The sequence below is a fragment of the Orbicella faveolata genome, unplaced genomic scaffold (genome assembly GCF_042242905.1).
Source record: "Orbicella faveolata isolate gen_17 unplaced genomic scaffold, um_ofav_v1 contig_26, whole genome shotgun sequence".
Classification (NCBI taxonomy): Eukaryota; Metazoa; Cnidaria; class Anthozoa; order Scleractinia; family Merulinidae; genus Orbicella; species Orbicella faveolata.
In genome coordinates, this window is record NW_028301554.1 from 10,175,821 (window position 1) to 10,200,575 (window position 24,755).

Genomic DNA, 24,755 nt, shown 5'->3' on the forward strand with positions numbered 1-24,755 from the left:
AAGGCATTCACAACGGGAAAAAAATTACTTCGAGCTACTTCGAAAAAGGTTAATTTATGCCTGTGCCAGTCTGCTCAGGTCACGCAATGATCCATAGCTGTCACGCTTTGACAGAAATTATGACGGTCTGCAATATTTCCCCATTAAACTGAGAGGGAACCAAATTTATGACTGATTGTGCGATAAGATAGTCGCACGGATTTTATATCATTAAATTCGGTAGTTGAATACTTGTGGTTGATAAATGTGACGTCAACACGTCACAGGGGAAATAACGGGTCATTATTACACAACTGCCTGTGTTAACAAATTTAGGTTCTACGAAAGTTTGGTAAATATGAAATTGAGAATTGATGAAGTTTATTCGTGTCCTGTTTCTTTTTTGTACGAGAAGATACTAAAATACAAAGAAACGTGCAGCGGAGAGCTAATCAAAATATCAGATTTATTGGCATGTTAGCGTACGTGTGAGTTACATACCTTTCGCATTAATAAATATTTCCGACATGCTTTAATCACTTAACATGCCGGTAAATTCTAACCTTTAATTAGTAAGGTGTGTACTTATCAGTATTTGAACTATGAGGGTGATAAGGGAACGGTGATCACTTTGATCACATTTAAATACTATTTGAAGACATGGTTTAGTCAGTTTTAGTACATTAATAAGAGTCTAGTAATACACGACTCAGAAACCTACGAAACAGTCTTTCATGCGCGAATCTGTCTTAGGATGGTCACGCAATTACGCGATAAGGGAAAAAGAGGATTCTCTTAGGCAAGTGATTTTGATCTGGAACTACATTCTGAAACTACAATTATCGGGTGATCCAGTTAACAGCTTTAGCTAAGAAAGACGTAGAATTAAGGTGAACTGATGGCAGCAGTCTTGATGCAAAATTCGACTGAAGTTCCATCGCGTGACACTAGCAACCCTAGAACTTGCGCAATGCTGAGAAATTATCAAGAGTACTGTGCTTTTGGTATATAAAAGTTGACTATTTCAGTCGCTGAAGAGTCGCATCGAAAAAACTAAAGTTAATTCCAGTTGGCATGTGAACTCAGTATTACTTTTCCTCCACGATTTGAGAAGTCTAATTTCAGACATCTTTAAAGTTTCCAGCACTTCTTATGTTAAGACGTTGGATAGATAACGTCAGCTTGATAAACGCCAAAAAATAAATATTAAATAGTATGAAACTCTTTATAGAGTTCGTAAAAAAAATAGTGCATCTTTGGAAACGTTCTACGTTTTGTACAAAAACTATTTACAGTCTCTACAATTAAAAAATCCTGCCAAGAAAATATCTAACACAGAATCAGCGCTTAATTTCATGCCACTTGGAGGCAGAACTATTGCACTCCGGATAGTCTTCAGCAGTTCTGAAATTCCCAAGGAAAGTGAGTCCGCACCTCAGTCCCTGTAGAAGAATGGAAAGAGAAATACAAGTGCTTATTATTAAATTTACCTGAACTTTCAGAAAACATGGTTCATCAACCCGAGTTGAAATAAAGTTACTTACTTACTTACTTATGGCGAGAAATCACGTGACGTTTTGACGAAAGTACAATAGCTGTCAAATTGTAGCTGGCCGTACAGTAGATTACGCCAATAACGGGTTAACTGATGAGAGACCTTGATATGGGATCTCTGAAATGAACTATCTGTAAGGGATTCTCTAGAATAGACCAGCCCAGATACGGGGCTGCTGTAATAATACCGAACCCTTCATAATAAGGCAAGGCCCTAATATTGAGGCCTTTACAGAATAAGGTACAGAATTTCCCACTCATGGCCAGGATTGAACGCAAGTATTGTTTAATAGTATTTCATATTTGGCAGGGTTATTTGACATTTTCATATTACTTCATGTTTGTGAGAACTGTGTGTGTTTTCGGTGACTTGTTACCAATGAGGACACTTTGTGATGTTTATCATAAGGAATTTGAATCTCATTAGCGTTCAATCTTGGAGATATCTGGAATTTCCTGTTATTCCAATCACGTTCTCGGTATTCCACAACCAAAATTATGTTACAAATTTTACCGGCAAGATTATTCTTCAATATCAGCATCATCCACTGATTCTCCTTTCTTCAGCTTGGCGATAATCTACGATAAAAGCGAAAAAGGAGTTAGGTGAAAAAATACCCAAGTGAACATTTTACGGGAACGTCAGCTACTTACCGCCTTTAATCTGTTGATTTCTTTGTTTTCCGAGTTCTTCTGAGCATCGTTAGTGATGAGTTTCACTCGAGACGCGTACCTGTGAAGATAAAGCAAGACACTGGTTAATAATAACATCGGTCGTTAATTGAGCAGTAGATTTTAGGTCAACGTAGCCTGTAGCAGGAGCCCATCCTGCCTGTAGATAGTCTCTTTACTGAGATCCACGACGGAAACAGAACTTAGCACAACTTGTCTCACAGCACTGCAGGTAGTTACCAAACAAGTTCCTCTTAGACAGTTGACAGCAGCTAACAAATATCATAAGGTAGACATTGAAAGTTAAACACTTCATCCTCTCAGCACAGAATACTTGACTTAGAATCAAATTCTCCTGAGAGAATGGTGGCAAATGAGTGAGCAGTAGCGAAGAGAATTCAGATTTTGATATTACGACTCACGTAAGCGACGTCACGGTTTCATCTGTGTTATAGTCCGCTGGTGAAATGTTCACAAACATAAGAGTTTTTGCGTTACCACCTGAAATCAAACCAAAGTATAACATAAAATAAAACGCCTGTTTTGCGCAAGCACAAGATTCTAAAATACTGAATACTTACGCCTACTTGGACGATCTTTTAATTGTAATTTTCTGACACTAAGGACACCAACCATTTCGAAAACTATTTTACCGGGCCTCTTACCAAGCGAGTCCTGCATAAGCATAGTTAACTTGTTATTCCTGTACGGAATGAACTGCTGTTCGCTAGACAGAGCCGAGATCACGTCTCCCAAGGCACTCAAACTCTTATTGATGGATTGGGCTTCCTGTGAAACACAAGAAACAAGCAAAATAAACCGAAAGAGCTACGAATGGAGGATTGTCAAACGGCGTTGAAAAGCAAAATGAGCTTAAAAGGAGTTGCAATAAGCCGGAAAACAGCATGGATGGGTAAGGTTGGTGAACGGAAGAGATGGGCGGTGCATTTATCAAATTTACAGTAAAGAAGGCGAGAGGATGCGAGGTAAATTCAATCACCTTAAGTTGTTCAGCGGTTGCACCAGTTTTAGCAGCACGTTCAGAGCCTGCCAAATCGACCAAACTTATCTGAAACAAAACACAAAGCTTCAGTCTTCATGCCCACAATCAATCTCAACTCACACAAACAATTGGAGTCACTTAATCAAAGAACGAAAAACAAATAAACAATAACAAGCGCGGGAAAAAAACGTCACAGGTTGCAAGTGCGGGGAAATATGGCGGCTGCCAAGTTCGGAAAAGGTTCCGTAAGTAGGGTGGTTTTTCACCTGATTGGTCGGAAAGAGGCACCTTCATTCTGATTGGTTGGAACACACTGCATGTGATTGCTGGACCAGAAGAATTTACGGAGGGCAGAATTTAGAAGTTGGTCGCTAAAATGACTATTTTTTCGAACCGATTTTTACCTCTAATTCTAGCCAATATTAAGCTATGTTCCTTCGTTTAAGACCGATCAAAGAGTAGCTACAATAGATCTTCAGCACCCACTTTGTCAAAAACGAAAATCTCTCAGTCGAGTCACACTAGCTGGAATTGGTCTTACTCACCTTGCCTTTCACTACGGCACCAGAAGTTAAATTGGTACTTTCGATAACAATTCCAAGAATAAGATGAGACCGCGAGCTCTCGGCATTCATTTCTGAAAACAGAAAATCCCATTTGGTTTTATGAATAGTGATGAGATACACAAAGAACAGCCCAGTTAGTTTGAGGGCAGATGAGCTACCCAGAGAGCCTGACAAGCATTCATTTTACTAGTAAAACAAGGAAAAAATATGAATTTCATGTGTCTTCTAATCTTAGTTCAAAACAATTTGATGGTGTATTAAGACAATAAGTAGCTCTTGATTGACTTTCTGTATTTTTGCCACATTGTGGAAATTAGTTTTTTTCCTTACTCGTCGAGGCAACGTGTCTGTTTTCCGAGCCCTTTTCAAATATTTCCCAAAGTTCATCCTTGGTCGCTGCCTCCATCATTACAGATCCCTGGACGAACACGAAACCCTGAAACAATACAACGACACGAAATATCAGCAAGGTTCAATGACCGCCATTTTGAATTTTGAAGCAGCTTCTTGGTTCAAGACTGACAACAGTTTTTAACGTGGATATATCAAGACCAAAGTTACAACTTGGCTTTTTAATTACAATTTACATCATCTCCAAAAGAAAATTTGAAGAATAGTAGGTAAATTACCTTTTTGTCTTTTTTGATGTCAAGTTTCGCAGGCTTAGGAAAGTTAAGGAATGTTCACTTGAGAAAAATCCAGGAGATGAAAACAACTCACAAAAAGAGTAGAAAACAGCTTATGCATAACATTTACAATTAGAATTTTTTTTCCTGTCAAAAGGATACATCTTTTCCATGTGGAGCCAATAAATCAATAAGTCTGTCATTATACAACTCCAACATGTAACAGTGAACTCTAAAGGAGAATTTGGATCTGAAAACAGAAGTAAATACAGTAGTTAGAATCAAAGAGCTCTTTGAGCCTACTTCTGAATACAAGGGTAAATGAAATCATGTTTTTAAAGTTTTAGACTTTTCCCCTTAATTTTCATAAAATAAACCGCACTTGTTGTGCAAGTTCTTCCCTAAGACATCACTGGTTTTAACGCAAGGGAGCTTTACGACGCCAATAGCGAAAGATCCCTTCATCTCCTTTCACATTCTCAATTTCCTGAGTATTCTCAGCCAAAGTTTGTCGCCTAAGGGCATCCAAAGACTGGACGTTTAGCTGCGGACAATTAAGCAGTTTCCTTTTTCGAAAAGGGAAACTGCTTAATTGTCGACAACTAAACATTTAGCCTTTAGTTGTCGACAACTCATCTCACATACTACGGTTTTGAGTTATCGATAACACTTATTTGTCGACAACTAAACGTCTAGTTTGTGGAGGCGCTTAGCTAAATAGTAAACACTCTTATTTTTATTAGGCCATATTAACTTCAGTAGAAATAAAAGACACACTGCGGTGATAAAAAAAAAAGACAAAACAAAACTTGACGTTTAGTACGCTAGCTAAGCATTAATTTTATGCACCGGTTAGCGTAAATACCAGAAAGGCTACGACTGATGGAAGGAAATTTCCATGTGGACCGCTATAATTCTTTATTAGCATTCAGGAGAAAGAAAGAAAACAGCTCATGTTTCACGCGCGTGATCCCGCTTCATGCGCCATGCACACGTCTGAGTAACTTTAGTTCCTCCCGCGTTTAGTGCTGTCGGTTTTGCCAGAACCACGCGTCGTGCAAACCTCATACGTGAACAGAATAAAGTGAAGCCTAGCTACTCTACAAATATAATTCAAACTCACTTTTGTTCATCCATCAAACTAAAGATGGCTGTCATAGCGCGTGGAGCAATGCCGGGCGATTTCAGTTCCTTGTCTCCAATCATCGTGTAATTAAGCAACGTTAAGGGAAAAAATTCATATCTCCTTCCAGTTTCAGTTTGTACTTGCAGGCTGTTGCGCGATTCATTAAATGCGTAAAAAATATTGTTGCGGAGAAAGAAAATGGTCAAAAAGGAGGGGACATGCCAGAGATTTCCAGAATGGTAGGATAACATTAAGAGAAGAACGAAGGAAGGGGCGAAAAACGCAAAGTTTCATTGGTTCATTTTCCAGTTTAAAGGATATGTTTTGCCAGAGCCTGTTTGCCCATAAGCAAAGATGCACACATTGTAACCATCCACAGCTGATTGGATAAGATTCTGAGAAAGCAAAAAAAAAAGCAAACAAAAAACAAAAACAAGTGATTAACACAGGTGAGGCTTAAGTGAAGTTACAGGTTTGCTTGCCGCTTTTCTGATGATGTGACGAGAAACTCCAATGCAAAACTGTCCTTATTTAAGAGTAAGATTATCAGACGAAACATACCATAACGGATCTGGAACCACCACTGGGATTAGGGATAGATAAGAGGGGAAACATTACTCCAGGCTGTTTTATTTCCGCGAAAATCTGGTTCTAATTTTCAGTAAAAAGTTGGGCACGTATTGAGAATAGATAAACTGATCATACTCTCAAACAGAACATTTGTATGCTAACTGTGGTACTTACATTGGTGTCCTCAAAGACTTTCTCCTGCCCATGATCAGGAGTGAACACTTGATCATATTGAAAGTCCTTTGGACCACGAGGTGTTTCCACCACAACAGTGTACTCATCTGGAGACTTGATCACTGAATAATTACCCTGAACAGAGAAAAAAGATCAAAAGAATCATTGATTTTAAATACCTAAAAGGAGACTTGAAAGCAAGAACTGCCCAGTAGCTTTCATTTGAATGGTCATACAATAAGTTTTCATCCACAGATTTGAAAATAAGGACCACATTGTACAGCATAATAAACAGTACCATATGAAAGTCCTGTTCAATAGCTTTCATTTGAATTGTCACACACTGGGGTTTCATCAACAGACTTAAAAAGTTAGACCTACCTCGTACAGCACAATAAACAGTACCACATGAAAGTACTGCTCAAAAGCTTTCACTTCAAAGAACACACAAGGGTTTCATGTACATAAGTAATAGTCGTAAGTCTTATGACCATCTCACACAGCATACGATAAACCACGCTGTATGAATGACAATGAATCAAAGAGGTTTTCACAGCTGTAGAGTGACATGAACGGCTAAGACATATCCCACATCTTTAGAGTCCAGTATTTAAAATTATGTCGATTCCAAGACCTTCCCATATCAGAACAAAATCCCTAGCAGTGTACTGCACTATTGGATACAACATTCCAAATCTTACCCTTTCTTTCTCTGATCCACTTAGAGGCCTGGCCCTGCAGTACACCCTGATCTTGCCTTTCATATCTTCTACCATGTTGTAATACTTCTTACGCAAAATCTATTGCAGAGGAGGAAAAGATTAAAAGATGAATTTACTGGTTGTCATCAACATCACTGTGAAGGTGCAGTGGTGTAGAATGGTTAACATGCTGGACTCTGGATCCAGCAGTCTGGGTTTGATCCCACACCCAAGCCACTGAATTGTGTTCTGGGACACAAGAACACAACGCAAGGTGTATAAATAAGTACCAACAAACTTAATGCCCTGCGATATACTAGCATCACATACAGGGGGGAGTAGAAATACTCCTAGTTGCTTCATGTACAGAAACCACTGATGGGCCACTTGGCTCGTATGCAGACCTTTATCTATTTTACCATGTATGAAAGATGATTCACCCTTTGTCGTGATAGTTTTTTAAAATTATGTTCATATGCTTATCAGGGTTATATTCATGCATTGCCAAAAACTAGTGTAGGGTAATGACCTACCACCCCCTGCCCCGACTCCCAGCTTCTGCGCTTGTAGACATCTACATTGACAAACTTGTGAACATTTACATGATTATAAGTTAATTTGACATAAAATAATGACACAACTAATGTCATAAAGTATGTTCTGTAAATTAAGTACTTATTTATTGGTTGGACATCCTTGTAGGAATGGGCACCTAGAACAAAATATCGGGCCACGGTACTTACTCTTTCACTGTTGTAATTATCTGAAAGACTTTTGTTCTCTTCTCTAAGAGCCTTCACTTCTTTGGTCAGATCATCCACCTTCTCTTGAGCAGCAAGGCCTTCCTGTTTCCGACACAAAAGTCAAAACAACAAGATCAGATATATTACATCCAACAACTACTTACAAGTCAATTAATCATCAAGAACCAATCATGATAAAAAGGAAAAAAAAATCGACCTTTGGCTAGCTAGAACATGAACCGTATATGTATGTGAAATGTGAACACCTACACACACAAATGGCACACAAAATGGAATGTTGAAACATCACAAGCCCTGTCGTGGTCTTGCGTCACTTAGTTTTTTTTTCAAACGTAAACAACAGGTAGAAAAAAACACACGCTTGTTATAGTTTTGTTTACTGAAAAATTCCAGCAATTTTGGAGACAGAATGGATGAAAGTCAATCTTCCCAAATTTGCAGTTTCCAGACAATGGTAAACTTTGTTGGTACTTTCAAGTCGTCATTCAGAACTTTATGGTGTATTATCTTGATGTAACACTGAATTCTCAGAAGCAACGTTAAAATAAATCTATGGGAATATGGAAGGAAATATTAGGGTTGAACTGGGACTGAAGATTAAAGCAATACCTTCAATAATCTGTTTTTGATATTGAAGGTATTGTCAAAGTCATAAATTAAAAAATGTCCCAGAATTATGATCGATTGATCAATCTACCTGAGCAGCCACTTCCAATTTAGAGAGAGTATCCTTGTCTTTTCTGCTATCTGCTACAAGAGCATCGTGTTCCTACGGGAAATAAATTATAAGAAAGTTAAACATCAATTTAGTGACTGACTGTCATTACTAAAACCTTGACAATCACTGTCAATTAAATGACACAAAGAATCAATCAGGAATAAAAGCCAAAATATGGAATATTGCCAAGTGCTGGAAAGCAAGTGTGAATTAAGTCACCATTGGTTTTACACTTTGCTCCCAAATGGTTAAAGAAATATGAAAAACTACTTTTCCCCAATTAAAAAGTTCAGAAATATAAAACGTTTTTCGCAAAAACATAATTTAGCTGATATTTAAACAAATTCTCCCAATTACTGTTGTAAAAAGTGTATGGAGGGCTGTCAGAAGAATTTCTATGCTGACATTTTGGCTTAAAGGGTTACCTAGCAAACGGAAAAACAAAAAGAACAAACCTTCTTGAGATCTTTCAACTCTTCTTCAGTTTTAGTTAGAGTTTCTTTAACTTTCTCAAACTTCCTTTTCTCCGTGTCCAGGTTTTTCTGCAAGTCTACAATAGATTGAAAAACAATTTGAGGGTTGCCATTTTAAACAAGTACCTCAATGTTCACCTGAAAAGTTTGCATAAAAAAAAAGACATGACATGCATGCAGCAACAAGGATAAAAGAAGAAAAGGAGTTTACACACCTTTAAGTTGCTTGTCCTGCTTCTTGGCAGCAGCTCTCTATTACAAATTAATTTGGGGACACAGTAATTGTCAGGAAACAATGTAAAACTGGTGTTGTAACAGGGAGAAGGTAACTTTGAAAACAAGCAGAATAATTGCAACACATACCTCTTCAGCAGAAGGACCAGCTGGCTTGGCCTTTGACTGAGCTTCCTTAACATCTTTTTCAAGCTGTTTGATTTTACTGTGATCCTCCTAAGAGAGAACACAGATGATAAAGAGTGAATTACACCTGCTTTATACGCTACATGATGAGAAAAGATGCAAAGCATGTACTGACTTACAGAAAGAAGAACAGGAAAGGAAAGAGATAAGATAGGTGCACACAACATTGGAAAGGAAAAAAATGGAAAGGAAAAAATGGAAATGAGTGACAGCACATGCGAATTGGGGAAAAACATTATGTTCAAACATCAGAAAGAAAGGAGAGAGAGTGGAGGGAGGGAAGGAAGGCAGGGAGAGGGAACAACAGAAAGAAAGTAAGGGGCAAAAAAAAAGAGATACAGAAAATAACAAAAAGATTTGTTTACTGCTTGTGTAACAGACGCCTTACATGTGCAGCCTTCTTCAATGCTTCAACTTGTGCCTGTAGTTTCTCCTTTTCTTTGCTTACTTTTTCTAAGTCAGCAGCTGCTCTTGAGTCCTTTCATGAAAGAAGAAAAGAATCCTGCCTGTTTCTATCACATGAAAACAACCATACCTTAAATGGCCAAAATTTGCTACAGTGGTAGTTATAGACAGACAGACATCAAATTGACTTTTTTGCCACAAACTACAGCATACAGCAGGAATCACTACTCTCAAGGAGAATATGTGCCCTTTACTAATTAACCAAAACAACTCATAAACAGTGTCAAGCATTAAGTTACCTTTCTTTTGGCACCTAAACCAGTATCAATCTTTGAATCTTGAGGTTTTGTTCCACCTGCTTCAAGTTCTTTAATCTGCAACAAAAATAAAGAAATCAATTCAGCACTCCTCTTTTTGCATGCCAACAATAAATATATGAAAAAAATGCTAAACAAGAAAATTGGCAATGCCACTGGGAAGTAAACAATATTGTAAGTGAAAAATCAAAATGCAGAATCTGGGCTATTGAGAATGGCACAGCTTTTAATAATCATAACCAATTAGTAAACTAGCAGAACAAAGGGTAGAAGTATTTTTCAATTCTATAAAGAAACACCCCTTAGACACACCCCTTAGAAACACCCCTTAGAAACACCCCTTTACAATATCAATACAATATCAGGAAGACAGGTGATGAAAATAAAGAATAAATTCTGTCTTGCTCTGCCAACAAATTCTCAGAACAAATTTACGTTCAGTAAAATATAACGTAATCAGCAAGGGAAATTTGAATTGTGAGCTAAGAAGTGAAATAGTTCATTTAACATTTTAACATTTCATTTTAACATTATAAACTTTTGTCACAAACCCTCTTCTGAAGAGCTTGTATTTTCTTGTTGTTTTCGTCTATTTGTTTCTTGGATTTTGCTTCAGCCTGGTCTTTGGCATCCTTCAGTTCTTTTACCCTGTCAGCACGTATCTTTTTGTTTGCATCCTGTTGCAAATATAGGGAAGAGGGGATTACTTGAACTACAAAACATAGTATGATGAAGTACAGAAGTGCTTATTATGATTTTGCTTTTTATTATCAAATTTACCAGAACAATTTTATGCAGTCCAAGTACATGTTACTACCAGTATTAAGCTAAGTCATTCAGTCAGTCAATCAGTCACTCAAACAATCACTTGGTTAGTCAGTAACTTGATCATTTTCTTTCTGAATGGTTGGTGGGTGGGGCATTTTGTCAGCAGGTCACTCCACAAGTCTGGTCCCTCAGTGGGTAAGATGGTGGGTCAGTTGCTCAGTATGTGGGTCACTCAGTCAGTTCATCAGATGATCAAATGGTCGCTTTCTAGCTGCTTGTTTGCCTGCTTGTTCAATTGCTTAATTCCTAGTTAGCTCGTTCCATCTGTTCAATGGTCAGTCGATTTGTCATTCAGTCAGTCAGTCAGTCAGTCAGCTAATACACTACATTAATTAGAGTTAGGAAACCAGTCATTCAGTTTTGTGTAATGAAAGCAAATAAGTTGAATAAGTTGTCTTGTCAACCTAATCCATTCAGCTGGTAACTGTAGAGTAGGTTTACCAGTAGTACAAACAGTAAGATTTTACTAAACAATAGGGAAGAGACTGACAGAATTTTAAACATTGTGGTAGTAAGTGCACTGCTTGCATTAAAGTGATTCAAGAAGCAGCAAATGTTACAGTTTTACTGACCTGCAACTGCTTTTCTGTCTCTTTCTGTTGTGCAATATTCTTGTTCAATGTTTCCACTTTAGCTGTTAGGGTTGTCACTGATGCCTTGAGTGTCACACTTTCCTTCACAGCTTTTTCTTTGTCCTTTTCAAGAACAGCCTTACCAATTGAAAGAATATTTAAGGCAAGTCTTAGTTATTGAACACAAAATTACCAGCACCAGTGGAAGTGTCTGCCTTTGCCATTAGCATAGGTTACACTAATGTTGATCACTGAGTCTGTTTTATTAGTCAAACCTTAAACTAACAAAAATTGTACACTTACCATTTTCTCCTGATAAGCACCAATTTCTTTGGCTGTGTCAATGGGAACATTTTCTAAGAGCTTCCTCTCTAGTTCTTCAATTCTCTTCTTTGCCTCTGCAAGAGCCTAAGTAAAATAAATCACGAGTATTAAACATCAGCAAACATTGATTTTAACAAAGCAGAATTGCACACCAGGACTAAATTCAAATCTGGATAAGTACTGAAAGAGACACATGCCAAATAGACCCTGTTGTTATAAAATAAAAAGTTTAAGTTCTTTTACATTAAAACCACCAGCTACATGTATAAATATAGTTAAAGTACTACATACTTCTTCTTTTTGTTTCATGTCAGCTTCTAAAATTTCCTTTGTGGATGCTAGCTGTACTCTTAATTCATCCACTTCACCAGAAGACCCTTCTTTTAAACTTGCCAGCTCCTAAAAAAAATGGTAATGCTGAGCATCCTAAAGCTAAAAACAAAACTATACTACTACACAGAAATACAATCATATGACTGTGTCTCTTACAGGCACAACGTTACTTAGTCCTTTGGCCAAGTACAGTATGTTCTAGTCTATGATGTTACATTCACTTGCTACCTCATAGTATTGCCTGGCAGTTAATCTAGACAAAGTCAAGCCCTAAACAGTTTAAGGTTCAGAGATCAATATTCCTTCCAATACAGTGGTCAAAAATTGATGAGATCTAAAATTTGCTAAATCAAAGCAAGACCATTTTGAAAATTGATTTGAGCTTTCCTACATGTATTCTGAGAGACTCCACCACCAAAATTCAGAAAACTCCAACAGTGAAATAATCACACTTGATGATGCCACTGCCAGCTTACCATAAATATCATTGTCAATGTAACTACACCATGTAATAAAAAAAATCTGTTCTACAAGTATAAATAGTATTACAAACCTTCTTGAGTGCCTCAATCTCTTCTATTTGAGCTGATGTTGTAGCTTTTTCTTGCTCTAAGTCACTAGTTGCTTTTGCCAATTCTTCTTCTAATTCAGCAAGCTTGCTTGACATTCCCTGAAGTATAAATGAATACATGTTACTGTGTTGTGACATAAAACCAATAAGATTTAAGATGGGTAAACTGGACCCTGTAACATTAACTAGCTGCTTGTGATTTGATCTGCCATCCGATCATGGTGTAAAAAGCTTTTCACTCAGTATCCGTAGGCTCTTCACTATCATTTTATAAATTTCATAAAAAAGACCTTATTTCTCCTTTCAAAATCAACACATTGTCAAACAGGTGATAAGAATAAACAGTGCAATCAACTTGGGGATACTGTCTTGATGCACAACCAAATTCCCAGAACTACCATTACAAGAAATGTATGCCATTCAGTCGGGAGAATTTCTATACCAAGTCTGAGACTTATGAGGTTAAATCTTCTCCATACCTCTACATCTTGTCCATCACTAGAAAAAGAAGACACCACAGGAACCCCATCTCCAATCTCATCCAACTCATTTCTCAGCTCCTCAACCTCCTTCTCCAGGTCTTTAACCTTCTCTTCTAGCTCTGCATTCTTCTCTGTCAGCCCCTTGTTTTTTTCCTCATGTTCAGAGACCTTCTCTTCCAGAGCTTCTTTTTCTTTTGTTAACTTCTCAACTGATACTTCCAGTTCATCTCTAGCTGCCTCAAGCTGGCTGATTCTCTCTTCAAGTTCTTCGACCCTACTACTGCTATCAGCAATGCCTAAAAATAAGTGGCAAACAAATGAAGCAAGCGTCATGGTTTTCTGATAAAACATATGTTTGCAACACCGCAGTACAAGTCAGTGCTCACCTGCAGTGGAAACAGTTTCAGGAACAGTGCCTTCCTTCAGCATTGTCATAACGGCAATTGTATTTTCAGCTTTTTTAAGTTTCTCTTCCTCCTGCTTTAGTTTCTCCATCATGGCTTGGACTTCCTCACTCCTAAACCACAAACAAGCAAATGTTAGTTACAACAGAGATGAAGGTCTGAGTACCAAATCGATCCTATTCACCAGCTTGAAAACACAATACTATTATAGAGTCGTTATAACACTTGGCAGAGTCAATAAGATTGTTCTCCAACCACAGCAGCCAAACTACAGTTTGCATTGAGAGTGGTCACAACTACATGACTTGTACAGTCTGATAATTTGTTAATAATATCATTCTATACTGCTTCCTTTACTTCTCAACTCATTTGATACAGTTGCCATTGTTATGTGGTCAAATAGAGAGCTTAATGTACATGTGCAAAAAAACATTGCTGATATCACAAACTAAATAACTAAGAAACATTACATCTGGTAAACTCTAAGTGATGAACCTGGTTTCGCTGATATTTAAAATCTGCACTTTTTATACTGTAGCATGGTACCTACCAACCTATATACCAGACAAAGTTGCTAAACTATAAAGTAACATATTCTTGTCTCTATAGCCACTGGCTTCAAGCTATATGTAATGTCCAAGTGTATTCATCATGGTTTACAGTCTAATGTCGCTTGCAAGATCGAATTCAATAAAGTTACAGTGTTAACAAGCATCACAAACCTGTCGTCTTCAGTTGGTTCCTCCCCTTCGTGATCTTGTCGATATTGCTCTTTCCACTTCTCAAACTCTTCTTTCATCTTGTTTTGTTCATCCACTAAAGCCTGCTTCTCATCCTCAGCAGCTTTCAGCTTGTCCTCAGTTTCTTTATCGTCCACCTGCCCTGCTGCTGCTGTGGCAGCCAGCAAGCCCTGAAGCTGCTCTCGCAGAGCTGTGCATTGCTGTCTGGTTTCACGAAGCTCCTGGTGTGTAAAAAACACATTATTGATAGCATTTGCCCTTCGTGTTTCTTTCTAATGTAAAGGTGATGCTTGAGATTCAAATACATTGTATGCCAACTAAATTTTTTGGTTGCACAAACTATAATCAAGCAGGTAACTTCTTCAGAGCTAAATGAGTAGCAGCCTTGTTTATCTAATAGTTTGAGTGATTGTAGTTATTTAGGTCTCTGCAGTGTACAATATATGTCTAACAAAAACCTGTTTATTGTCTGTTGCTTGTTTTTCAAATCTTGTTTTTTCCTTGCCAAGATGGCTGACTTCCTCTTCCAGATTCAAGATCCTTTCTTTTTCTTTCTCAAGTTCCTCTTTATTCTTGGCTGCTTCTGTTTTGTTCTTTTCTATCTCTTCTTGAAGTTTTGCAATCTCTTGAGTAAGCCGCTCCTTTTCAGCATTGTCCAACACTGTGACAGTAGCAGCACCAGCAGTAGCAGCTACTGGAGCAACTTGCTCTGTAACCACTACTTCTGGTTGTTCTTTCACCTCTTCTTGTCTCTCTTCTTTTGGTATTAGTGTTGTCTGTGGTTCAGCAGCTTCTGATGTTACTGCCGTTGTTGTTATCACAGTAGTTGTTCCAACTGTTGCTCCACTGTTAAAAACAAACCCAAAATCTCAAGATCAAAAAATTACTTGCACATCATGAAAAATAATTCATTTTTAAGGTCTCAGTGCCAAGATAAAAATTGTTGAGTTTGAAAAAACATTTTTTGATTGATTAACAAGTTGTTCAAAAGAGCACAGGGTCAACAACTTATTTCAACCAGCCACCTAAAAATACAGATGACATCATATATCTTTATAAAGTTAATTGGACAAAAATGGTGAAACAGTGTATTCATGTCCCAGGGGGTACTCTAGCCTGTGAGCAGGCTCACCTTTGAGTCACGCACTCGAGCGATAAAAAGCTTTTAGCGATCCAGCGGGAAGGAGTCTGGTGAAGAGGTGCCAAGAAAGTGAGCCTGCCTTGATCTCTGTAATTTTTTCATTTCTGCTTTGCCTGAGCGAAGTAAAATACCATTGGCCGAAAAGTGGGAAAGGTGAGAAAACTGTCAATCTACTATGTTTGATGAGGAGCAATAAGAGCCCCATGGAGTCAGTAATTTACTGCACATTCTCACAATAATAAATTTGGAGTCAGAGGAAGAGTTGAGTGTGCACATTACTGGTGTTTTAACAAAGTTCCAGTCTATTTCTGGTTAAATTTCAAATTATAGAGCAAGCAGGAAATAACACTTGAAAGGAGGTTTAAAATGAATCAAGATTTACAATTTTCCAGTGAAATCTGAGCTGCCAAAGTTCATACTTCTGGTGAAAATTAGTTGGCTTATTTTTTCTGCGGTTTTCCGGGGTGGAAATGAAAAATATGCAGAGATCAGAGCAGGCTCCCTTTCTCGTCTCACGGCTTCTCCAATGTGAGCCTGCTCGCAGGCTAGGGGTACTCCCTTATAATGTATGGGCTACATAGGTGTGTGGCCCCAAAAGGGTATGGTTTTCCAGCCATTTTGGTCATATATAAGGCATCGATTTTGGCCATTTTGGTCATAAATAGGGTATTGTTATTGCACTCCTGTCTTGAATTGGGTATGTTTTTACTAGAAAAAGCTACTTTTTTCATCTATAATGATAAGACCATCAACAAAAGCCCTTCATAGACTATGTTTAGGGCAACTTTGCCAGCCTCAACGGTCATATATAGGGTATCATATTTTTGGTCAGGTCATAAATAGGGTAGGGAAAATCACTGATTTTGGTCATAAATAGGGTAAGGGTTTTGGGAAACGGGCCGCTCACCACCACCCGATTTTTCTGAGAGTACCCCCCACACGGGATTCATGTGCATGTTTAACAGAATGAATTTTGAACACTTCATCATTTTGATAGCTTTCCAATGAAATGATTGATGTCAGCTAGAAATCCATACTTTTTGAAAAACTGTTCCTGTAGATTCACTCACTCACTCATCCTCATCGGGCCCACGAGGACTCTTGAGGCCAGGTTCCTGTAGATTGAAGGTTGCAAAACAACATATAAACTTACCCTGCCTTTAGAGCATCAATCTCTTCTTGAAGTTTCTGAATTTCAGCCTTCAGTGTATTTACTTCACTTGTGTGTTTCTCTGTTAACTCATTTATTTTCTTTGTTTCCTCTTCTTCTTTTTCTTTTAACTCCTTCTGATGTACTTCATCTTTCTCCTGTTTTTCTTTTTCAACAAGTTCTAACTTTTGTTTTAACTCATTAATTTCCTCTTCATGTTTTGCTTTTAACGCTCGGATTTCTTCTTCATGGGAAGTTTGATTCTGTTCCTGTTGTTTCAAACCTTGTTTCTCTAAAGCTTTCAACTTTTCCTCAAGTTCTCTCACTTTTTCTTGTTCACCTTTAAAATCTGCCAACACTGCAACCAAGCACATTTTAATTACATCAACATTATTACACAAAATTAATATAACAAAATATAAACAAAATAAACAACACAATATGCATTAACTAAAATTCTTATTTGATATAATTGTGACAATTTAATTATTTGTAAAATACATGTTGGTAGATGTCTAGTGTTTATCACATAATGTTATGAAGACAGCAATATATCAAATATGACTTACACAAGGTGTATTTAGCATGTCGTTCATCCAGCATCCTGGTTAAATCTCTCATGGCTGTTACCTGCAACGTCAGTGACAGATTGGAAAAATACTCATTAACAAACTAAATTCTTCAGTTCTCTCAAATTTTGTGCCTATTCATTTCATGATGTCCTGATCACACTTGGCCAACTCTCAATGGTGATGACTTCTTGTTGATACGTACATGTAGCAGTGTTGTCTTTGAGATGTACTAGCTTCTTGGAGTAATATATTCAATACTAAACACTTCAATGACTCTAGACAGAAACTAGTTGCATCTCAAGAGAAATGAGAACCATCTTGAGAGCTCAGAGACCAGACATGTCTTGCAAGAAATGAGATAAGGGGTTTAATGATATTGAATGGTACTGTAGCTGCATACATTAAAAGACATTTTTGAGTCAAAAGTGTGAGAAATTGATCAACAACTATTGAGTTGTAGCGTTACCTGAGCCAACCGTGAGCCCAAGTGAGCGCGAGTGTCTTTACATCAAGTAATCTTGGCAACTGAGCCTTCAACATCATTTCTTGTGTCAAAATTTATAACATAAAAGTGGACACCAAAAAGTTCAAATGAAGGAAGCACTTACCTTGTCTTGTTCAAGCTTGGCAAATTCTTCCCTGTTTTTAATAAGAAGTTGTCGCTTTTCATTTAGCAGAACCTGGTTCTTGTTTTGGAGGCTCTGAAAATATTGAAATTGCACATAACTATTTTAGCCTACTAGTCAGATCAACATCAAGTTATGCGATCAAGGGAAATGAGGTAATGTAATTAACTGTTGATACAATAGACTCTGGATAGAGTAGTTCAAGCTGGAGTGCTATCCCGGGTAATATTGTCAAGTGTTCCTGGGTAAGACTGTATTCTCATGGTGACTTTCTTCTCCCAGGTGCATTATAAATGAGTAACAGCCAGGCACTTCAGGCAATTCACAAGTATTGCATTACAGTGTTTTTTGCATCCTAATGTTGTTAAATTGACACTTCTTTGTTTTCATTGTTTCTGATTTGCTAGTTTTCTAAGATTTCTCAATAGCAACAATTTCCCAATCTTATCGATACAGTCTACTTATTTATGGAAAACAACTACTAACAATAATTTGAACATCTTTGACCAAAGGTTTCTGACAAAATGTGTTGCTGTTACAATCTAAAAATTGCTACAGAATGAACAGCTATTGCCAGTAACTACATCTAGCTCATAGCCTTGAACATTCACGTGTTAAATACATGACTATTGTATTTACGCATAGACTGTATGTGGTGTATGCAATGTATGTGCACATAACTTTATCTCTAAACAACAAGAGAGCTTTACCTTCACTGTGTCTTGCCAATAAGTGTTAGTACGGAATGAATCCTCGCGATGAATGGTTATAACTTGTCGGAAAGTGGTGACTTTGTTGGAGTATTCATTGCGCAAGTTAAGAACAAAAGTGTTGAATTTAGCCTGTTCAGAGATCAGACTCTTTATTATTAACTCATCAATTAATTCATGAAGTTAATACTTACTATATGTAACTGTTACACTATGGTTACAATCAGTTTTACACCAGAACTTGGCTCTACCCTGAGGTCCAAACCCTTATCCATTTAAATAACATTTTTCTAGAGACTGAAATAGTTACCCTCTCATATACACAAACCTATCTTAGAAAATAGTACATGAACTTCGTTCACATACCTATGTACCTAATCCATCACTTTTCTACACCTTCCTATACCTGTTGAATTTACTTAACGAAAGTCTCTCAAAAACAACAGTTTCTCCCTACCTTCTCTATTCTTTAGGTCATGACAGCCCCACCCTTTCATCTATCTAGTCTGAAAAAATTAACCCCTTCCGGGCAGAGCCTTACCATACAAAATAGTCCATCAATTTGGGAGCACTCGTTGAACTCCAAATGCCAAAGACCAGATTGTCACCTTAACAGCCATTTTGCTTACAATGGTCAGGCAAATGTCGCCCCTCTCATGGACTATACTGGTCAGCGGAATCACCACAAAAAAGTTTACAGCCTAATGACTGACTGACTGACTGACTGACTGATGGACGGATGGACAGACGGACAGACTGACGGACGGACTGACTGACTGACCAAGCGAGTGATTTTTCCCCAACTAACTGCTACTTAATAACTCCCACTAGCTACACTTTCACTTGTCAAAAACTAGCTTTGCACTAACTATGACAGTTAATGTACCTGGATATCATCCTCAAGTGATTTGTATTGATCTTGAATCTGATCAACAACCTTCACATGACTGCTTTTCATCTTCTTCATATCATCCATTACCTACAATTCATTTGTAATTGACACAAAGAGTATAAGTATAAGCAGACAAGCTAACATTGATGAAACACCTTGCCAAACAGCGGCCAGCGTGCCACTTAGTTATCTTAAGCACACAAAGCCATGTTCATCTACATGTTCTGTAACAGGGGTTTCATTACTGGTTGGTTTTATCAGGTGGGCAAAACGTTTTGAATTGAACCAGGCTGGTAAAATCATCCTCACAGCCAGTCAATGCGCCAAGTGTCTGGCCCTTGATGAAACCCCTGCTGTAATACACTGCAAGCAGTATTTTCCTTTTTCTAGCTCAATGCAAAACCAAAGCAATGGATCAAGCACTAAATGGAAAGCTACAAGAGAAGATTCCTCCCTCAACCCACCATTCATAATCTATGCCCTCATTTGCTTAAGTATTACATTTCCGCTTATGCAGAAGATCAGAGGAAAACAGACTGACTTTAAACTCTCTTTTGACTAATGCCCTAAAAGATAAGGTTACTAAATATGATCATGCAGGTTTTATTGTACGAGAAAACATGCTCAACATGTATTTAAATACAGCTGAAGAATGTACATGTAACCTACCCTTTGAATACAGTCTTTTGCATAGATGTAAGGAATATAAGCATTCTGTTCTCCTTGTAACTGAGGAGGTGCTAGAAGATCACTGCTTCGACTTGAGGAGCTTTCTGCAAAAAGTAAAAACTTATTGCATCAGCAAAGTGGCTAAAATGGGACATTTTTGGCCTGCAGGTGGTCCGAAATTGTAGACTAAGTTTCAAAAAATTTTAAACAAATATTTTTGAGGCATTTATTTGCAAGTCATTAAAAAGGTTCATCATAGAAACACTTATCAGTCACAGCCAGAGGTTATAAACAACAGTTATAATAAGTTATTAAAGCCTAGTTTGACTTGAGCCATCAAACATTCATTATATAACTTGTCCTTTATTTAAGGATAACAGTTTGAAGACCAACCATGCAATGTTCTACACCCTGTTATAGTTGATTGTCTGTTTGCCTCACATGTTCTTGCTATGATCAACTAACAGTTTTAACTTCAAGTGATACATGTACATGTTCATGTAACCTACCAAACCTATGCTCAATACATTAATAAAAATACACATTATTACAGGTACATGTATATGAAGAAGTTCCACAGAAACACCTTAATCTAATTTCAAGTCCTCAGCTCACCTCTATCTCTAATCCCTTCACTAGAATCTGGCGATGGTTCTTCCCAGGCCATAATTCCCTGTGATCAAGACATTACAAAATTAAAGACTTATAAAATAACCTAAAAACTTTGCCTGTGTGCATGTGTGGTTACAAAAACCTATGGCCTTAAAAACTTTTAATACATTTAAATAAAATTCTCATTATTTAATTTAATTTGCACTTCTACAATTATTCTCAGATTCTACGGGTCTTGAGAAAATTTTAAGAGGGAAACACAGAGGCCAGGGCTAATGATTTTGGTATTGCAAACAGCTTTGGTTCGAGAGTTCCTCAAGTTACATACTAATTTCTCTAGGCAAATCTTTGTGTCCAAGTAAACCACAGTCCAACACCTCAAAGACATCTACTGTATTTACTGAAACAATTAACAGAACTCACCCCATCAGTTATTGCCAATGCTCCTGAAGTTGAGGATGCAGGGCGATTTAGTCCTTCTTCAGCTCTTGATCTTGGGCGGGAACCTGTTGATTTAGGTCGTGAGCTTCCACTTGTCCCAGGTCTTGCTGGAGAACGGTAATCAATGGGTGGTGCTGTCATTGGTCTCTCTACAGATGCAACAGGGATTGGTTGTCTTGCCACTGCAGTAGCAGGACGCTGTCTTGCCCTGTGGTGAGCTGAGCTTGGTCGGCTTGAAGCAGCATTGGATTCAACATCAGCATCAGTTTCAGCAATACTCCATGCATCTTAGGATAATTGAAAGGTTTAATTAATATTATGCGATTACATGCTGAAAATGACGCTGATTTCTATCGAAATCATAATCAGCAAATTCAGTATGTATATTGGAATTCATACAAGAAAGTGCAACAGATGTCATTTGTATGATCACACTCTCTGTTCTCATAAGAAACCTAAATGCTGTTGGATTGATGTAAACTATGTTGAATTTGTATGGAAAAAAAATAGTTACCTTCAGTCCCGTAATCTTCAATATTACATGTATTAAAATAATAACTTATTAATTAACATTTGACAGTACCTTTTCTAGATTCAACATCAGGGGTTTGCCGACCACTGTCTTCACCATCTGTAGGTACAACTGCGTTTCTTTTAACTCTCCGTCTTGCACCGCTTTCCATACTTCCAAGAGAATCTGTCTCAGTTCCATTTACTCCTTCAGTGTCCGTTGTTTGAGGAACCTCTGTGTCAGTTGTCTGTGGCGCCTCATGAACACCATTCATTTCTGACTGATTAATTTCATCATTGGCCTCATCGCCCTTGTTAGCTTCATCTGCTTCCCTGACAGATATCAAGCTTCCTTTCTGTAGTTCTCCTGGAGTTGTGTCTTTGGTTTGATCTGAAGACTCTCCAGATTCCTTAGTTCCCTCTGTGTCATCTGTGTCTGTCCATGCTGATATATTCAAAGAAAACTTTGTTACAGTACTGTAGTACAGTAAAATTTTTGTATCACTTGATAAAACAGAGAATAACTACATTAAAAAACAATACAATACCACAAGTTACCACCTCTTGTCTTATTTCTATCAAGACATATCTAGATCTTGTATCTCTCAAGAAGCATCTCATTCTCTTAAAAAATCACTGCACACACCCTCTCAAGAAAGTGTGCATGTTTCAAAGATTTCTGCTCTACAATTCATTGCCAAATCAATGGCACCCAAGGTGTCAACCAAAAGTTTGATCAAGTTCTAATTCAATTCACATAATTATCAAAACATATAAAGAATCATGGAAAGATTTTATACATTTGGTACAGGCTACAAGAAACATGTAAATCAACCTTTGATAATGATATTTAAAACAAACCTGCTATAAGCAACTCTGTTTTGAATATCACCAGAAGGCAAAGCATTTTTACTTATAGTGCACCCAAGAGAAAAAAAGAGGCTTCTTACGAGAAACAAGAAGTGCCTGAGCAATAGAAATGAGATACATCTCTTGAGATGAGACAGTTGTATCACTGAAAACATTTATTGCTCAGCCATGTCAAATTGCTTTGTAACAGCAGGCAGGATAACAGAAGTAGCAGGCAGTAAGGTCCAGAGTCCTGTTTCTTATTAGTCAGAATTACGTGTAGTTAACTCCAGTGAAGAAGGTGGTGTGAGACTGAATTCTCCTGTAGCCTACAGTAAGAAATATTCTACATGCACATACACATGAAGTTGTCCCCAACTCCTCCCAAAGAAAAGCAAGAGCGAGGGTTTCCTCAAAACGGTGAGGAGGGGGGATAATATAATAGTTACCATGTAGACTAACTGGAACCAGCCACTAATGACAATGTAACTTTCTTTCAGATCAGGTGCAGGTATCAAATAAAATCATTTTAATTTTTGAAAATGTCTTTAAGACTGCCCTTTAATTTGTTAATGCTCAGTCCCATATTTATGAACATATAAGAACGCTACCACCACTCACGGTATGTAGGAGCAGTGAGTGCCACCATGTGCTATAAAACATGTACACACACCACTTCTATGACAAGAGGGTGATTGCTCACAATCAATAATTGATTGATCATGCTCTATTTTCACAAGGCGGGTTGGATCATGTGTAGTAAAGGCATCAGCAGTTAAATGTTGATTGATACCCTCGATCGACACTTGATCGATACTCGATTGACGCTCAGTGGATACCTCTGTTGACACACAATTGACACTCTATCAACATCTTGGGTTAAAAGTTAGTCGAGAGGCGACCAGTTTTCACAGACACGCCATTGAGTGTCCATCGATACATACGAGTTGGTCCACACTCGGCCGACTATCGACAGACTGTTCATTAAGTGTTGATCAGGTGTGGATTGAAATATTGATCGAGTGTCAACAAGTATCGATCAAGATACGTATCCATTGAGATGTCGGAGCAACTTCAGAATACCCGGCCACTTTATTTACATGTGTCGGTGGGATTTGAAGAACGAGGTATATAACAATAGTTGCTATTCTTATTCAATGAGATGCTAATAAGTGGCCGGGTATTCTGGAGTTTAGCCGAGATGTCCATCAAGTGTCAATCAAGAGGTCAATCAAGAGGCAATCGAGGGTCAATCAACACTCAACTGGGGATGCCTTTACTACACATGATTTCATGGGTAGAGAAAAACGGGACTGTAGTATTTGGATATACAGAGTACAAAACGATGGTGAAGGGCATGAAAAATTAGTAACACATCTTCCATTTAATAAAAAGCTATGTGTGGTGGACTTACTTACTACACATAAATGACAAAACTAAATTTTAGCCATGGACTTGTATTGACCTGTCAGCTGTGGTACCACATTGTATTTCCTGCAGTTGTGCAACTTACTGAGCAAAATAAAGATACATGTACGTGGAAGGCTTGAACAAGTCGACCACAAAGGCCATTCGATCAGGCACCGCGTAGTACAGCTTTCGAAAAGAAATAAGGCCCTATAATAAAACTGGTTCGAACTTAACATAAGATTCGATTCTTGCGATGATTGAGCAGAGAGCTACAAGATCACACTTTGACAGTCACCACACGCCCGGGAAGGTAAGGTTTAATTCACAAAATGTCAACTAACTTCTGAAATAAATACACACCTTGTTCCTTGGATAACGTGGAGGCCCTTGCTTGCGGCTTCGAAGGTTTTCGCTTAGGACCGACCTTCGGATTTCGTGTTGCCATCATTTTGTCGTCTTTGTGAGAAGGGAGGCCTCAGTTCTCTTGCTTCATCCACTGTTGAATTCCAATAACTCCAAGATAAATAAACACTTGGTGAAATACGAACCACAATCCGTTGGAAATCACAAAATACGAATCATGGGTCAATGCAATTCCATCGAAATTCCAGGTTCGCGCGAGGCAACGAAACAAAATCCTTAATTCGACCAATATTTGAATCCCATCAAAAAATTATAAAATATAATCAGCCATTTTGAGTTCTAGAGGTTATGGTCAATGCTATTGTCAAGATAATGAAGGAAAATGTTAGGCTCTGAGTTGCTATAGAACTGCGTCCATGTTTACTGCGTGACGTCAAGCGCAGGGTAATCGATAACTCATCGGTCAACACTCGTTGAGAAAAATATCA

General features: G+C 37.9%; 1 protein-coding gene across 1 annotated transcript; it reads right to left on the reverse strand.

Annotated features, from left to right (window-relative positions):
- Window positions 1-428: 428 nt before the first annotated feature.
- Window positions 429-24,697, reverse strand: LOC110053342 (uncharacterized). Its single transcript, XM_020759567.2, has 40 exons — window positions 24,265-24,697; window positions 21,719-22,090; window positions 21,118-21,422; window positions 20,698-20,755; window positions 20,083-20,186; window positions 19,408-19,500; window positions 18,522-18,653; window positions 17,794-17,886; window positions 17,183-17,243; window positions 16,617-16,971; window positions 14,781-15,168; window positions 14,305-14,543; window positions 13,565-13,695; window positions 13,176-13,474; window positions 12,679-12,795; window positions 12,084-12,191; window positions 11,772-11,876; window positions 11,469-11,606; window positions 10,620-10,745; window positions 10,051-10,125; window positions 9,735-9,824; window positions 9,290-9,376; window positions 9,142-9,178; window positions 8,909-9,003; window positions 8,433-8,504; window positions 7,715-7,816; window positions 6,972-7,070; window positions 6,271-6,405; window positions 5,848-5,921; window positions 5,524-5,613; window positions 4,563-4,650; window positions 4,404-4,436; window positions 4,105-4,210; window positions 3,754-3,845; window positions 3,206-3,274; window positions 2,871-2,994; window positions 2,628-2,706; window positions 2,188-2,266; window positions 2,048-2,112; window positions 429-1,421 (listed from the first exon to the last, which is right to left on the reverse strand). Exons 1-39 carry the CDS (start codon window positions 24,350-24,352, stop codon window positions 2,056-2,058), a joined length of 4,995 nt encoding a protein of 1,664 aa, XP_020615226.2. The 5' UTR covers window positions 24,353-24,697; the 3' UTR covers window positions 429-1,421; window positions 2,048-2,055.
- Between the last annotated feature and the right edge of the window lie 58 nt (window positions 24,698-24,755).